Source organism: Oryctolagus cuniculus, chromosome 7 (assembly GCF_964237555.1).
Source record: "Oryctolagus cuniculus chromosome 7, mOryCun1.1, whole genome shotgun sequence".
Lineage (NCBI taxonomy): Eukaryota > Metazoa > Chordata > Mammalia > Lagomorpha > Leporidae > Oryctolagus > Oryctolagus cuniculus.
Genome location: NC_091438.1, coordinates 160,155,644 through 160,170,664, shown reverse-complemented (window position 1 = coordinate 160,170,664; position 15,021 = coordinate 160,155,644). Strand labels below are relative to the sequence as shown.

The window sequence follows — 15,021 nt, the reverse complement described above, 5'->3', positions numbered from 1 at the left end:
TCTTGGCTGGGAGCCCAGCCTCACATTAACATAGCCACAGGCCCGGCCTGGCATGTCCCCCGCTTCTTCATAAACAAAGCCCCATTGCCCATTTTAAGCAAGAATTCCTTCCCGGACTGGCTGGCAGCCTGCAGGTGCGTGTCCAAAGTGTGCCATGGGTAGCCGGACAGTGTCACAGGTGCCGGGGAGATGGGGGAGCTGCAAGCTCTGGGGCACAGCAATCATTGATCACTGTAGCCAGAAATCCCTGCATCCCCGCCCGCCCGCGCCCCCTGCAGCAGACGGAGCCGGCTGAGGTCTTGGCAGTGCTTTGCCATCCAGGCCCTCTAGAGTGGCCTCTGCCTCTGCTCTTCCTCTGGGAATAGGAGCCCAGGATCGGAGGATGAGGAGGGCAGACTCCCTGGGAACCTAGGCCACGAGCTGCTCCCTGCACCAGAGGGCTGCCCCAGTCCCTAACAGTGGTGTGAAGTCCCACCACGGCTTCTCCTTGGGCTGAGATGTACAGGCTCCTACAGGCTGTTAGCAAGGAGGACACCAGCCAGGAGGTGCAGTGGGAGGCCAGGGTCCGGGTTGGGGAGCCCGTGGTACCTAGCGCAGGTGCCTGGGAAAGGTGGGCACTCGCCACTGGGGTGAGAGGGAGATGGGAGGAAGGGGCAGGAGGAAGGCAGGAGGGAGAAGGAGGGAGCTGGGGCACCAGCAGTGTGGACCACTTTCAAGATCAATTCTAACCACCGGCTGGGCTCTGAGGAATAGGTGTCAGCAGCACACCTTGATGAGAGAAAGGAAATTTCACTTTATTTATGTATTATTTATGCCCTGCACTTTTAGGAGGTATTTGAGATAGCAGCAACACAGATACTTGAAATATGCTAAAAGGACGAGACTCTGCAGGTAGGAGATAATTGGATCAGATTATGCACACACATGCATACACACACACCACATATCCCCCACCACACACACACACATGCATACATCACACATCTCCACATACCCCCACATACCATACACACATACCACCTCTATACTCCCTACACATACACCATGCCTACACACTACACATGCTCATGCCACACACACACCACACCTACATACTGTATATACCACACATATGCCAGACATAGACCACACATATGCCAGACATACACATATACATACATAATTCACACACCGCACTTATACCACAACACACACCCCACACATAGATGACACACACACCACACATATGCCAGGTATACACACATATACATATACATACATAACACACATTGTACTTATTACCATAATATACATACCACACATAGACACACAGCAACATGTACATACACCACACATATGATACACATACACTTATACTATATCCACACTTACTTACACATATATACACCACACACATGCCTTACCTACACAGTACACACACACCACATATACACAAACACACACCACACTTACACCACAATACGTACACCACACATAGTCACATACCACACACATACATAGACTACACATATGCCCCACACCACATATGTACACACAAATACCATACATACACACTGTACACACATCATACATATACCACACACATGCACCCATATGCATCCCACACATGCACACAGTGCACACACGCCAGACATATATACCACACATACACATACACACATATACATACTTACACATACTCACATACTACACACACTGGGGACAGCTCCTGCTGACTCTGAGTGGGACACGCTGGGCCACGGGGGACCAGGTGTGGTGTGTGGTTTCTGGGACAGCAATGGGCAGGTCTCTGACACCTGCTCCCTGGGCCAGTACAGAAGGCATGGCTGGGCGCTCGGGGTCCCTGCTGCAGTTTGGCGAGTGCTGGGAGAAAATGGGCAGGTGAGGGCTGGCAGGTGCCTGGGGTGGACTCTGAACAGCAGGAAGAGCCGGCTAGGAGCGTGACCACAGAGATTCCACCCACCACGCCCCACCCACCCTTGTCTTCAGCTCCACAGCTTGAATCAACTCCTGCTCTAAATCTAAATTTACCTTATTATCAATTTTTAGCTATTATTCCATTTTATGCCCCCTAATTTATTAATCTTGGAACCCCCAAAAAACAATAAAGTTGAAGCTGCAAGGATTTTATTTCCATCTTTAAGCATGGATTTTATGCCTTTTTATCTAGGAATTCATTAACTCTTATTGCCCTCCTTACTCATGCCATCATTAGGCTGCAGCTGCTGCATTTGGATGCGTTTCTCCTGCACATGCGCAGGGGCTCCTCAGACGGAGCCCAGGTGAGGGGAGCCAGGTCAGGCCCATGCTCTGGGGTGCCCCTGGGGCAGGGTGGTCCCCTCCCCTGCTCCTTTCCCAGAGTCCCCTTGACTCTCACCTCTGCACATCATGTCCTGCTCAGGTCCCCTTCCAGTTCTCGCGACAACCTGTACTGTCCAAGAGATCTAGAACTTTCTTGGAGGTGTCAGGGCTGCTTAGGTCCCCTTCTAGTTCCCGGGACAGCCTGTACTGTCCAAGTGATCTAGAACTTTCTTGGGGGTGTGGTCAGGGGAGCCTCAGTTTGAGGACCCTGCATGATCTGCAGGGCTTCTCGCTGCTCCCTGCCCAGACTGAGGGTTGTGAGGCCTAGGGAGGTGGGCAGTGCCTTGAGCCCACCTGTCCTCCCTCCTGAGAAGACCCCAGGATCCACAGTGCCCCTGCCTGCAAGTCTCTTTGGCCCTCTCTGCTTGCCTAAGGTTCCTTGCTCCTGCCTCTCAAAGGCCCTGCCAGTACCAGTGCCCAGGGACGTTCAGCTGTCTGCAGGGTCCAAGGGTCCACGGGCACTTCCTGCTAGGTGTCAGGTCCCCTCTGGCTGTCTCCCTCGCACACTTCCTGTCTGGGAGGGTGGAGGGACTGCCATCCTTGTGACACAGCTGCCCCTGCTGGTTTGTGTCTGTCTTTCAAGGTTTCTACCTTGGAGGAGGGACCCTTCACACTCAGGTTGGACCACCTGGCCACAGTGTCCCTCCCGGGGCAGCCCAGATCTTCTGCTCCCGGGACATGGGGCTGAACTCTGGAGACACTGGAGGTTGAAGATTCCAGCTGTAACACTCCCCTGAGACCTTGACCAGGGAAGGTGTTAATGCAGCTGGACTTCATTCCTGCATCTGTGGAGGGATGCATCCTGCCCCTCCTTGGAGGACAGCAGAGCCTCCCCCGACCATCCTGCTGGGTCCCCTTCAGCCCTGGGCCCCGAGCATGCTTGGTGAGTTGGTAGAAGTCTCATCCAACCTCAGGGAAGAGCAGGGTCACCTGGGATCTAGGTACAGGACAGCCCCCCTCCCAGAAGTTCTCTGGAGCTCCCCCCTCCCAAAGAAAGTGCAGTGCTTGGGGGCAGTTCCTCTGGGGTGGTCTGGCCTGAGCCCGCAGGGTCAGGGGGTCCAGGCTGGCCCCTTGCTGACTGGCCTCACTGTCCCTGTGTGGTTGGGTGGCTGTAGGAGGCACTGTTGCAGATGGCCCTGGAAGAGAGGCCGGGCCAGAGCTCTGGTCAGCCATGATGTGACATCCCAGATCTCTGCTGTCACCCAGCCCCGGAGGCCGAATCCAACTGCTGCAATCCGTTTAGCTCAAACTCATTTTAGAGCAATTCACTATTTAACAAGTTCTGAGGCCCAGCGCTTTTGCAGGCAGCATGCGAATTGAATCATTTGGCCTAATCTTAGATTAATAGGAACCAAATCCTTCAGCAAGGACAGCTCTGGGAGCAGCCCCAGGGCGCTATCCCTTTTGTCTGTGACAAAGGCGGGGCTTGCATTTCCATGATATGGCAAGGAGGGAAGGAGGAGCAGGGGCTGGGGCAGGGGCTGGGGCAGGGGCGGGGGGGGGGGGGGGGCGTGGGGGTAGGGGGTTCTTGTGGGGATTCCCAGCACAAGACCTTGGACAAGCTGCTCAGCCTGTCCAGGCCTTGGCCTTCCCTGGGTGCAGGGGCGTTGGGCCACCAGAGGGGTGTGGCCTGAGCAACTCTGCATCACCCTCCACTTGTCCCCAGGCTAGGGCCTCCCAAGGCCTCCCAGCACCTCCCAGCATCTGCCTCAGCTCTCAGGGCACCCTGCGGAACAGCAGGGTATTGTGCCTTGGCACAGCTGCCACTAGCCTTGGCAAATAGAAGGTTCTGGAAAGTTTTCACTCCCACGTGCTCTTCTAAGAGCACCTGCTTCTTGCCGGTCACAGCTTTGGCAGGGAGGGAACCACTTTTATCCCCTCTGTGAGCCCCTGGCTCTTGTGCTCGGGGACCCTTCTGGCTCCTGCCTAGAGACCCTCCCTCCAGACCCCAGGAGAACCCGTCAGGGGCTCTCCTGCCCCACTGATAGCCCCTGGACCCAACCTCTCAGCCCAGGGGAGTCTGAGTGCATTGCTGGCACTGCCACCCCAAGTCTGGAAGTGGACGACTTCACTGCCTCTTGGGTCACAGCAGGAATAACGGGACTCTGGGCACTTGCCAGGTAGAGATGGTTCAGCCGTAGCAAAGGAAGCACAAGGGACACTCACAGAAGTGAGAAATGGAGACGGAGGGAAGGAGAGGGGTCAGACCCACACTTGCCCTGAGCCTGCTCTTGACCCTTCCATTCTCAGAGGGCCTGGTGGAGCAGGACAGGGCCTTTGCCTCACACTGAAGCCCACCTGCCAACCGCTCCTCATGGTTCCCTCGGGAGGATCTGCAGGTCGGGCGCAGCCCAGCCCGCACGGAGGACCCACGTGAGAAAGCTGGGAAGGGGGTTGACGTCCTTGCCTGGGCTGAGCCCTCCGCTCACCAGGCCCTTGTGTCCACTCAGGCCGTTCTCTGCCGCCTGTTGTCCACCTGCCGATCTCCTACCCCCCTTTCTGGCTCAGCACAAATGTCACTTCCTCTCAGGTGGCTTTGCTGACCTTCAGCATGAAAAAGGGACACTCCCTCCCCTGGACCGCATCGTGCCCTCTCTGGGTGCATTGCCCTTAGCACCAGGGCTGTCAGCTCTGGTCTGCTTATTTCCTCAGCTCCCAGGAGTCTGGGGTGCCCTAGAGGACAGGACGCGGGTAGTGGCGAAAGGTGAGGGCTACAATCTCCTTACCTGGGTGAGCCCAGGCCCCGCCCAGCCCAGGGCACCCCGTCCCCGGGATGAGGCTGCGTCACCTGCTGCGTGGCTTCAGGATGAGATTAAATCGTTCTCTTCCAGGCTGCTTTCCTTTCCCTTCTGTTGCCTTTTTCTCCTACACCCTCACACCCGTGACATTTCGGAGATGATTCATCTTGGTCCTGTGTGCATCAGATACACACAGGGGAGATAAACGAGGCGCCCCGATGGCCTCTGTGTAGACACTCACCTCCCAGCGGGAGCCAGGTGGGCACGGCCAGGCCCAAGGCAGAGCTGCTGGGAGAGTGCAGGCTGCCACTCCAGCTCAAAGCCCTAGTGGGCAGCCTGGCTGCTGGGGGCTGGGACCGGGCTGTGGGCAGAGCTGGCCGAGGGACCTTCCTAGAGAGGATGGTGGCTGGAGATCTTGTTGCACCCTTGTCTGAGGACACAGCAGGGGTTTTCCCTGCACTGCAGGAGGCTTCAGGAGGGGGCTGAGCAGTAGGAGGCGAGCATAGTCCTGGAAAGCCTGTTGATTTCTCAGTGGTCCATTCAGGCTGACCCAGCTGGGATAATAGATTCCAACCTGCAAACATTCCAAGTCCCCTGGGGTCCCCAGCTCCAAATGTCAGCTGCAGAGCTCTGCTGCACGCCCCAGCCCCTGTCCTCAGGATGTGAGCGTCTGGTGGAACTTTCTGCAATGGTGGGATGTCCTGTGCCAGCCACGGGGGTAGCCACAGGCCTTGTGCGGCTGTCGAGCCCTCGACGGTCGGCTCGCACAGCCGAGGAACCAAGGTTTCCATTCTGAACTTGAACAGCTGTGTGTGGCCCCGGCCACCTCGTTGGAAAGCGCAGCGCTGACAAGACCTGGTAAGCAGCACCAGGGACGTTTATCCCAACCGTGCATGGGATGAGATGCTGGGCTCACACTCCCCAGGAAGCCACTGCTTTGGGGGCCCCAGGAAACAGCACGGGAAAGTCTTCCTGGAGAAGAGACTGTGGGAGGCTGAGCCGAAAGCCTCCCACAGCCCCTTTGGGCGTCCTTGTTAACTGCGCACCCTGTGGTTTTCCATTAACCTGGGGCTGGCCCTGCCCGGGTGCCTGCACCGTGTGCACCTGCTCCACACGGAGCGCTGATGGGAATTCACTCTCCCAGTCTCAGGTCGGGGCTCACACAGGGTGGCCCACGGGAGCACTCTGGCCCACTCCCTATTTTGTGATAGCCCATGAACTAAGAATGTTTTTGATGTTGTTTTAATGGTTTAAAAAAAAATAATCAAAAGAGTATCATTCATGTTGTGAAAGATCTCAGAAAACTCAAATTTCAGGGTCCCTCAAGGCAGTTGTATTGGGACAGAGCCACATCCATCCACTTTGCTAGTGTCTCAGACCGCTTTTGCCTGCAGAGTGGTGGAGCCAGCCTGACTCCCAAAGTTGAAAAGATTTTCTCCTGATCCTTGGCAGAAAGTCCTCCCACCTGTGCGAGGTAAGCAGGACAGCAGGGGTCCCCCAGGGAGCTCCCAGAGCCTGATCCAAAAGAACCAGGACTTTGTATGCCGCGAGCCACTGCAGATGGACTGGGTGGTTCTTTTGATGAGTGGGTGGAGGAACGGCCTTGACACCCTGCCACGTGAAACGTGCCGTGCATCCCCGAGTGAACAGGAGTGACGGGACAAAGACTGAAAAGTGAGACCGATGACGAGGGAACACAGCTGGGGTGGCTTGGGCATGTGTGCTGGGGCACAGGGGGCTCACAGGGAGGCAGAGGGGCTGGCCGTGGATGGGCAGGTTCACACCTCGGCTGCCTTGCCCACCTCAGAGGTTCCCAAAAAGCAGCCAGCTTCTGTGGGCCACCCACCCCGGGGCTCTGGCCCTCCTCATCAGCTGCCAACCCCCTCCCCACGCTGACCACCGTTTCCAGCCCAGCCTGAGCCCACACTACTGGTGTTCTGTGGGCATCCACTCAGTGTCCATCAAACCCCTGCAAGTCACCAAGTAGAAATCCAAAGCCAGCCCCTCCTCCACCTCGAGCCTGCTGCACCCCAGGGGTTCTCATCCCAGGAAGTGAGACACTGTGGACTCACCTGCCCAGCCAGGAAGCAGGGACATCATCCTGACTCCCACAGCTCTGTCCATTCCCCTCTCCCCTCCTCACTGCCGCTGTGCTAGCCCCATCCCCTGCTCATCCTGGACTCACTGGAATGCCTCCCACCGACTCGTCCCCGTGCCCTAGCCCTCCCCTCCCCGGTGCCTCCTGTGCTGATGTGACCTTGACACCCAGAGTAAAGCGGCCCTTTACGGTGCTCCTTGTGGCGTCCTGCTTCTCTCCCCCGGGCACTAGTTCCTCAAGCCCAGCCCACTCTGCCTCCCCTTACCAGGGTCAGTCCCCACTGCCCCGTCCCCCTCGTCCTTCTGCTCACCTGTTCAGCCTCTGCCTCCTCTGATCCTCTCTATCTGCTCCAGTGACAATCACTGAACTGGCTACACAGGCACTGGGCCTGGGCACCCTCCTGTTTCCATTACCTCATAGCCACTCTACAAGAAGGTATCAGGGTTGTACCCATTTCACAGGCTGGAAGGACAAGGACCCTCTGAGCTGCCGAGTGGCAGGATGGACATCAGGTCAGATCTCCCACCTCTCTGAGAGAGGGTGGTGGAGAACTGCTGGCCATGTTCATTCAGAAAGCTTCGGCTCCCAGCCATCAGGAAGACAGACACGAACGTGAGCCATGGGGTGGCCCAGTATGCTGAGTGGGGCACCACGGGGTGGGGTTCCTGGAGTCCCAGGCACACCAGGGGCCTGCCTGCAGCCCCTCCTTCCACCTTCCTAGGATCACACTTCCCATCTGATGAGACCGGAGACTAGGGATCACCAGGTGGGGAGAGCAAAGTCTAAAAATAGAATAACTTGGTTCTGAGCAAGGCCCCGAGGGTTCCTCTGATTAAAATGCAGGAGCCTTGATGGAGTGGCTGCAGTTTTTCTTTTTAACTTCGTTTTGCTGATCTGATGGTTCCGGGCAGTTCTGGGTAGGCCAAGGTTGCCAGCATCGAGAGAGGTGTCGGGGACGGTGCAGGGGGACGGATTCAGATCTGTGCTTTCTTCTCCTTTTCTACTTTCCCGAAATGGACAGGGCGAGTGGGACTCAAGGATGCTGAAGCCCGACTCAGACAGATGGGCGGTGGAGGGTGACGCTGCTGCTGGACAAGCCAGGAAGAGCAGCGGTGGGAGACAGGGAGAGTCCCCACGCGGGAACAGGACTCAGTGGGGACAGGGACGGGAGAAGCTTCTCCAGCAGTGCGTGCCTCTGTCATTTGGCTGGGCACATGCGTCACAGGAAAGAAGCCGCCCTTGGGAGCGGTCACGTTCTGAAGCAGGAAAGGTGGCTAAAGTCGTGGGCAGGGTCCTCGTTCCCTGTAACCAGACGCTCACAGGAAACACACAGACTCGAGTCTTCTCTGGCAAGGAGCGAGTTATCAAAAACACCAAAAGGACTGAAACAGCACATGACGCCTTGAAACCCAGAAGAGGCAGGAAAGGATATTGCCTTCTTAATAATAAATACATTTCGTGGGCAAGAATTGCAAGGGAATCGTTTAAATTAATTTCCGCTTTGTTTGTTTGGTTTGTACAGGGCTTAAGTCCCAGCTGACAGCGTTCTGTAAAAGTTCTAACATATTGGAAATCTGATTTTCTTGCAGCCAGAATCCCGTAGTCCAAAATGATTGCTCTTTCAGATCTGCTAATCAGACAGGCAGGGCTCTGATGGACTCCCGTTCGGACCCCTGGCACTCGGTGTTTGGGGGGTCTGGATGCATCTGAGGAAGCCTCTGGTGTGGAGGGGTGGCCCTGTCTGTCTGGAGAGCTGGTGCTGGGGCGTGGAGCCTGCAGTGCAATTGGAATGAACCCAGAGGGGTCGGGGGCCTTCCCCACTTGGGCTCCTGGAGCCCCCACCGTGGGAAGCCAGGGGGACTTTGCAGCTAATGGGGGAGCAATTGATCCAATTTGGAGTTGGAGACTCCAAGAGAAAAGGCTGTGGCCCTGGCTTTTATTTCATTTTTCAAGGTTTATTTATTTATTGAAAGGCAGAGTTACAGAGAATGAGAGAGAGAGATCTCCCATCCCCTGGTTCACTCCTCAAATGGCTGCAATGGCCAGGGCTGGGCCAGGCCGAAGCCAGGAGCCTGGTACTCCATCTGAGTCTTGCATGTGGGTGGCAAGGACCCAAGTACAGGCTTTGATGGGGCTCCCGCCACTGGGTACTGTGAGGCTACAGCTGGCCCGACTCCTGCTCAGGCCCTAGATTTTGATTTCAAGCAAGACCTGGTCAGTTGTCCCCCTTCGGCCCCTTGCTCTCACCAGCATCTTGTCCCTAACTGTAGCCCAGAAGTGGGGCCGTGGTATGCCCCACTTGCCGGTTAGCTCCACCCACCAGGGTCCAGGCGCCAGGCCCTGATGTCCATCCCTCCTCACACTGCCGTCCACAAGCCCTCCCTAAACTTGAATCCCACCCCTTGTCCTCCAGCCCGACTCTGGTCATTTTCTAACACCAAGTGCACGTGCGGAAGGTGCAGGTTTACCCCTCAACAAATAGATGTGTGATAAACAAGCTGTCATTCAGAAACAAGCAGCAAGGATGTGCAGAAGTGGAATCACGGGCTCTGGAGGTCAATCCTAAGAGGAGCTGCCCAGCAATGGCCCCTGGCACTGGGCAGGTGGCCACCAGGGCTGTGTGGCTGGGAAGGGTCTAGAGTGTGTGTGTGTCCAAATCAGCTCTGTAGCCCTCAGTCCTTCCCCCAGCACCACGGCTCTAACCTACGGTGTGGGGATGAACATCTGAGTAGCTTCAAGTCCCTATAATAAGGCAGCAGATGCACATACAGGCACTTCCTGTTTCTCAGCCGTTCTGGACTCTCCACTGCCTATCAGGCGCCCAGAGGATAAGGCCCAGCTGCCCACCCCTGGGCCCACTGGCCAATCCTCTTAGAAGCTGTCCCGGAAGTTAGTCTTGGTACCAGAGCCCGCCATGGCGGCACCTCCATCTCCCTGGGCCTTCTCGCTCCTTCTGTCGCGACGTCTTCTTTCCTTCCTTCCTTCCCTCTTTCCAACTGAATTCTCGTTTTTCCTTTCTCCCTAGTGCTTGTACGGCTGCTATGTCCATTCCTCCATCATCCCCACCTTCCACCGGAGGTGCTACTGGCTCCTTCAGGTAGGTGGCTGGGTCTGGATTCTTCTTCTGTCACTGGTGCTCGGGAAGGGTCTGCGGAAGGCGCAGCGTGGGCAGGGGGCTGCGCGTGCGTGTGGCCGAGGCCGAGGGTCCTCGCGAACCTCCCCAGAGACTTTGGCTGTGTGGCACTGAGTGCAGCTGGGGGCTGGCCTGGTGTTGTCGAGAGCAGATGGACAGGGAGCAAGCCTGGTAGTAGGGGGCAGCCGGTTCCCACCAATGAGAAGTAGAACTAGGTGTTTCCAGTGTGTCTCGGTTTCCAAGGATGAGAGAGAGCCTGTCAGGGCTGAGGGCTGCCAGTTCATTTTCTCCGGCGGGGTGGTCACAGCGCGTGCAGCGTGCCAGGTGCAGTTGGGTTCTGGGCCGGCTTGGGGAGCAGAGGCACCCAGGTGCACAGGAAGGCGCTCCGTGATCGGTTTGTGACATCTGCCGTGGCGGGGGTGGAGGGAGTGGTGGCATGGGGATCCGGCCATCCCCAGAGAAAGGGGCCCTCTGCCCATGCTGCTGAGGCCGGGGAGGGTCGGTGTGGAGCCCTCCAGCCACTCGCTGCCCGAGTGCAGTCTGGCCAGCCAGCTGGGCTGTGGTCCTGTCGGCGGTGCTGCCGCATCGTTGGCAGGGACCGAGGGGACCACCTAGTCGAGCTGGACCTGGATCCCTCTCCAAGCTGGCCCTCAGGTTTGCAGCTGTTCTTTCTGGAACCCCTCCTCGTGCCTCCCTGTGGGCCTGGCGCCGTTCCTCGCAAGTCCTTCCTGCAGCTCCGCCCAGGAGTTACTGCCCAAGGCCTTCCCCGCCACGGTCTTGCTGTCTACACCCACGGTTGTCCTGCTTGGCAAATGTTCGGGCCTCGCTGTCTTGGGGATCGCTGTGACACTGGCAGTGTGGTTGGAGAGGCCTGGAATCTGGGGGAGTGAGCCCCCTCAGTGCCACAGTGGTGCCTACCGAGGCCAGAGAGGCCCTGGGGCCTGGGGAGGCTGGCCTGGAAAGCATCCACGGGACCCAAGGCTGTGTGGACAGGGAGGCTGAATGCCCAGCCCCAGCCTCCAAGCCCTTCCTGTTCTGCCCGGCAATGACCTTCTGTGGTTCAGCAGGCTCATGAGCGTTCAGGGCCCTGGGCACTGCGGACTGCAAGGGCTGCTGCTCCCGGACACCTGGCCCCACGTCGGTTTCCCCAGCTCGGCGGTGGCCCAGCCCAGCGTGCTCTGAAGGGCGGTTTCCGCGTGGTCACAGGCAGTGCTCTACTGTCCGTTGTGGCCTCGCCCCTCTTGGCGGAGGTTTTGCAGGGGTTGGGGGTGGGGAAGCTTAGAGCAAGTCCCTGGGTCCCCAGGACCGAACTCTGCCTCCTGGAGCAGGACCGTGTGCCCAAGCAGGCTACAGCTCTCGGCAGCTCCTTTGTGGGCTTCTGATTCGGGGTCTGGCTTTGGCTCTTTTCTGTTCTGGGTCCACACCTGCCCACCCCCCTCATCAGAATACCCTGAGAGCCCTCCCTCCTGAAGGAGCAGCACCCCAGGGCCAGATTTCTGCCCATCCCCGCCCCCCCACCAGCTGGTGGCCCCTCCTGCAGGCCAGCTCCATGCCGAGCCAAGCCTCTGCCCGCCTCCCCTCATTCCTTTTTGGCTTTTCAATCCCAGTGATTTTACTTTGCGGGAATCAGACACCAATGGGCCGCTGTGAGGGCCGAGGTCGTGATTTTCCCCACCAGCTCTGCTTGCTGCTCTGGGCCCCTCCCTCAGGTGCTGCTCCTACGCCCGGCCTCATGCTTCCCTTTCCTGGAGTTTCTGTGCAAGGGACATCCTTGTGTGAGTCATGGGCCTCTGGCTTGTCACCTGCCAGCTCCCCGTGGGCCAGTGTCATAGCTGCAGGGTTCCTTCTGGCTGGTCCGGGGCCTCTCATTTCTTCTCCGTATCAGGGGCAGGTAGACCCCCATGTCCCTCCCTCTCCTCTGTGCCCTCCAGCGCTGTGTCTGTGAGCAGAGGGAGTGTGAACAGGTGTGGGTCTCCCCTGCTCCCCCAGCCCACGCTGGGCGTAGGAGGCTAAGAAGCTCAGGCCAAAGCAATTAACACAGAGCATATCCTGATCAGAGCTGGGAGTGGACTCGGCAGCCGGAGCAACTCAGGGCAATTAGTCCAGGTGCTAATTACAATGCTAGGATGGCGATGGCATGGCCGGGTTTGACGTCTCTGATATTAAACAGGAAAGAAGCCATGAGACACCGGCCCAGATAAAACTTGGCCCAGTCTGTCTCTAACACCAATTACCAAGGGAAAGCATGGGAGCAGAGGTGTCCAATAACGGCCATGGTGAGGGCTGAGAAAGGAGGCGCCCAGGATGCCAGCCCAGCCCGATGTCCCGAGCACTGCCGGGTGCTGCTGGGGAAAGAGGCCCAAGGCAGGCCACGCCTCCTGTCAGCCCACCCCCCAGGGTGAACCCGTCGGCTGGGACAGGGGAACCTTCTAACAACACAGGGGCTTGTGTTGTGGCCTGTGAGTGTATCAATTCTTAAAGATTTATTTATTGATTTGAGAGGCAGAGTAACAGAGAGAGGTCTTCCATCTATTGGGTCACTTCCAAAGTGGCCCCAGTGGCCAGAGCTGAGCGGATCTGAAACTAGGAGCCAGGAGCTTCCTCCTGGTCACCCATATGGGTGACCATCTTCCACTGCTTTCCCAGGCCATGAGCAGGGAGCTAGATCAGAAGTGGAGCAACTGAGCCCAAATGGAGTGCCGGCACCACAGGCAGAGGCTTAGCCTACTAAGCCACTAATCCAAGTTCTTGCTTCCTGCAGAGATAGAAACACTAAGCAGATGACAATGGGAGCAGAGCTTATCTGGCAGTGAGGGAACAAATGTACATTCATGCAAAAGCATAGGCACCCCATACAGAAATACCCAACATGAGTGGGCCACAGAGCTGCCACGAACCAGAGAGGAAAGAGAAGCTGAACAAGCTGAACACCATACCTGTCACTGGGAAGAGCCGGCCATCACTGAGTTAGCGGGACAGCAGGAGAGGCCGGCCCCAGCGCACACAAGAGGGGTGTGTTCCGGCGTGTTCTGCAGTGGAAAGGGGGCAAACGACACTGCACCTCTAGGCGAGGCCCCCCCAGGGAGGTCCTCTACCGCCTTCCACCTCTTTTTACAAGGAACAGGGTGAGGTCTTAGCATGAGCCCTGGCCCCAGATGCGACAGGTGCGTCCTGAGAAGGTGGGTGTTTCACATCGACAGGTAAAGAAAGCTTCAGCTCAGTGCTCTGATCTAGTCTCCTGCTTATTTACCCACATCACTTGGAGCAAGAAGGGTGGGCAGGGCACTTCTGAACAAACAGGAGTCTCTTCGAGAGCAGCACCCTGGCCAGCTCAGCGGCTATCTACTGGCCACAGCCAGGAGCCCTGAGATCCCCCCGCTGAGGCCCCTCAGGGCCACCTTAGCACAACTGAGGCCTGGGTCTTACTCCCTAGCCAGGCTGTCAGCTCCCCAGGGAGGGGCTGGTGTCCGTGCCTCCCTCAGCACCCAGCACAGAGCTTCAGCCAGGTGGACAGAAGGCAGCCTGTGGGAGGGCCTGGCTGTCGGGACAGGAGGGAGCAGGTGCCCAGGCTGGGGTGGGAGCACGTGGTCAGCACCAGGGACAGAGGTGGATGTTAGTGATGTGGCTTTGGAGCTTCTCTGGGGAGGGTGCTACCTGTCCGTCACTCTGTGTGTCTCTCTCTGTCTCCTTCTGTGTCATGCAGCCACCCCACCCCACCATTGCTAGTAAATATCCTATTAGGATGTGAACGAGGAACAAGCAGGCAGCCTCTCCAGCACAGGGTGCTGAAGTCCACTTAGTCCACAGGTGCATAATGTCAGTGCCGTGACTGCTGGGCATCATGTGAGGTCACTGGACAGCCCAGAGGTGCTGGGGGCAGGTCCACTCCTGCCCGGAACCCAGATAATCTGAGCTCAACCCAGCTGTCCAGCTGGGCCCCGGCCGCTGGTCCAGCTGTGACCTGGAGAAGGCCGCCTCTGCAGGCAGGGTCCTGGGGCTTCACAGAGCTCCTCCATCCACCACGTCTTCTGGGTGGGTCACCGAGGTGACAAGCAGGGCCAGGCCAGGGTCAGCCCACAGTCCGTGATCAGCCTCTGCTCTCGCTGCCGGGCGTGGGCCTCCCTGCAGCCACCAGACACCCAGGACCCCTCCTGTCTGGGGTTTCCTGATGGTGACAGGCAGCAGGCAGCAGCTGCTCGCGGCCCCACCTTCTCGCATCCCCTGCCAGGAGAACAGGCCAGACTTCCCAGCAGACTCCGCACGGCTCATTTGGAAATGACTCCTGCTCCTAATGAGTGTTTTTCACTGCGCCCTTGTCCTCTAAATGCTTAATGAATGCTTTCTGTGCTGGAGGGAGGCAGGGGTGTGTCCCCACGCGGTTGCCATCACTGCCAGGGACTGTTTGGCTGCTGATTCCAGCTGGCTGGGGTGGAGGCCACAGGGGCACCCTCCTGGCTCACCCTGGCAACACACAGAGGCCTGAGGGAGAGGGGCTGTGGCGAGGGTTCTGCTACGGGAACACAGGGGGAGGCCCCAGTAGGAAGCAGATCTATCTCAGAGCTCCAGTGCCTGGCAGGTGTTTGAATTCTAGCAACTTTGGGTACCAGGAGGCGCACAGGGTTCAGAGAGCAAGAAGTTGGCCTCTGGTCCTAACTGAACTCCTAAGCACCAGCTGTGACCCCACAGCCTCA

At 57.8% G+C, this 15,021-nt stretch overlaps 1 protein-coding gene across 18 annotated transcripts in view; it reads left to right on the top strand.

The window, feature by feature from the left end:
• CAMTA1 (calmodulin binding transcription activator 1) overlaps window positions 1–15,021 on the top strand; it is an 848,439-nt gene that overhangs the window by 616,559 nt on the left and 216,859 nt on the right. For 16 of the 18 annotated variants that reach the window (XM_070079355.1, XM_070079348.1, XM_070079346.1 and 13 more), the window contains one exon: window positions 10,223–10,294. The exons of the other annotated variants lie outside the window; for them this stretch is intronic. In XM_070079355.1, coding sequence (XP_069935456.1) covers window positions 10,223–10,294 — 72 coding nt within the window. The remainder of the gene's footprint in view (window positions 1–10,222; window positions 10,295–15,021) is intronic. 18 annotated transcript variants of the gene reach the window in all.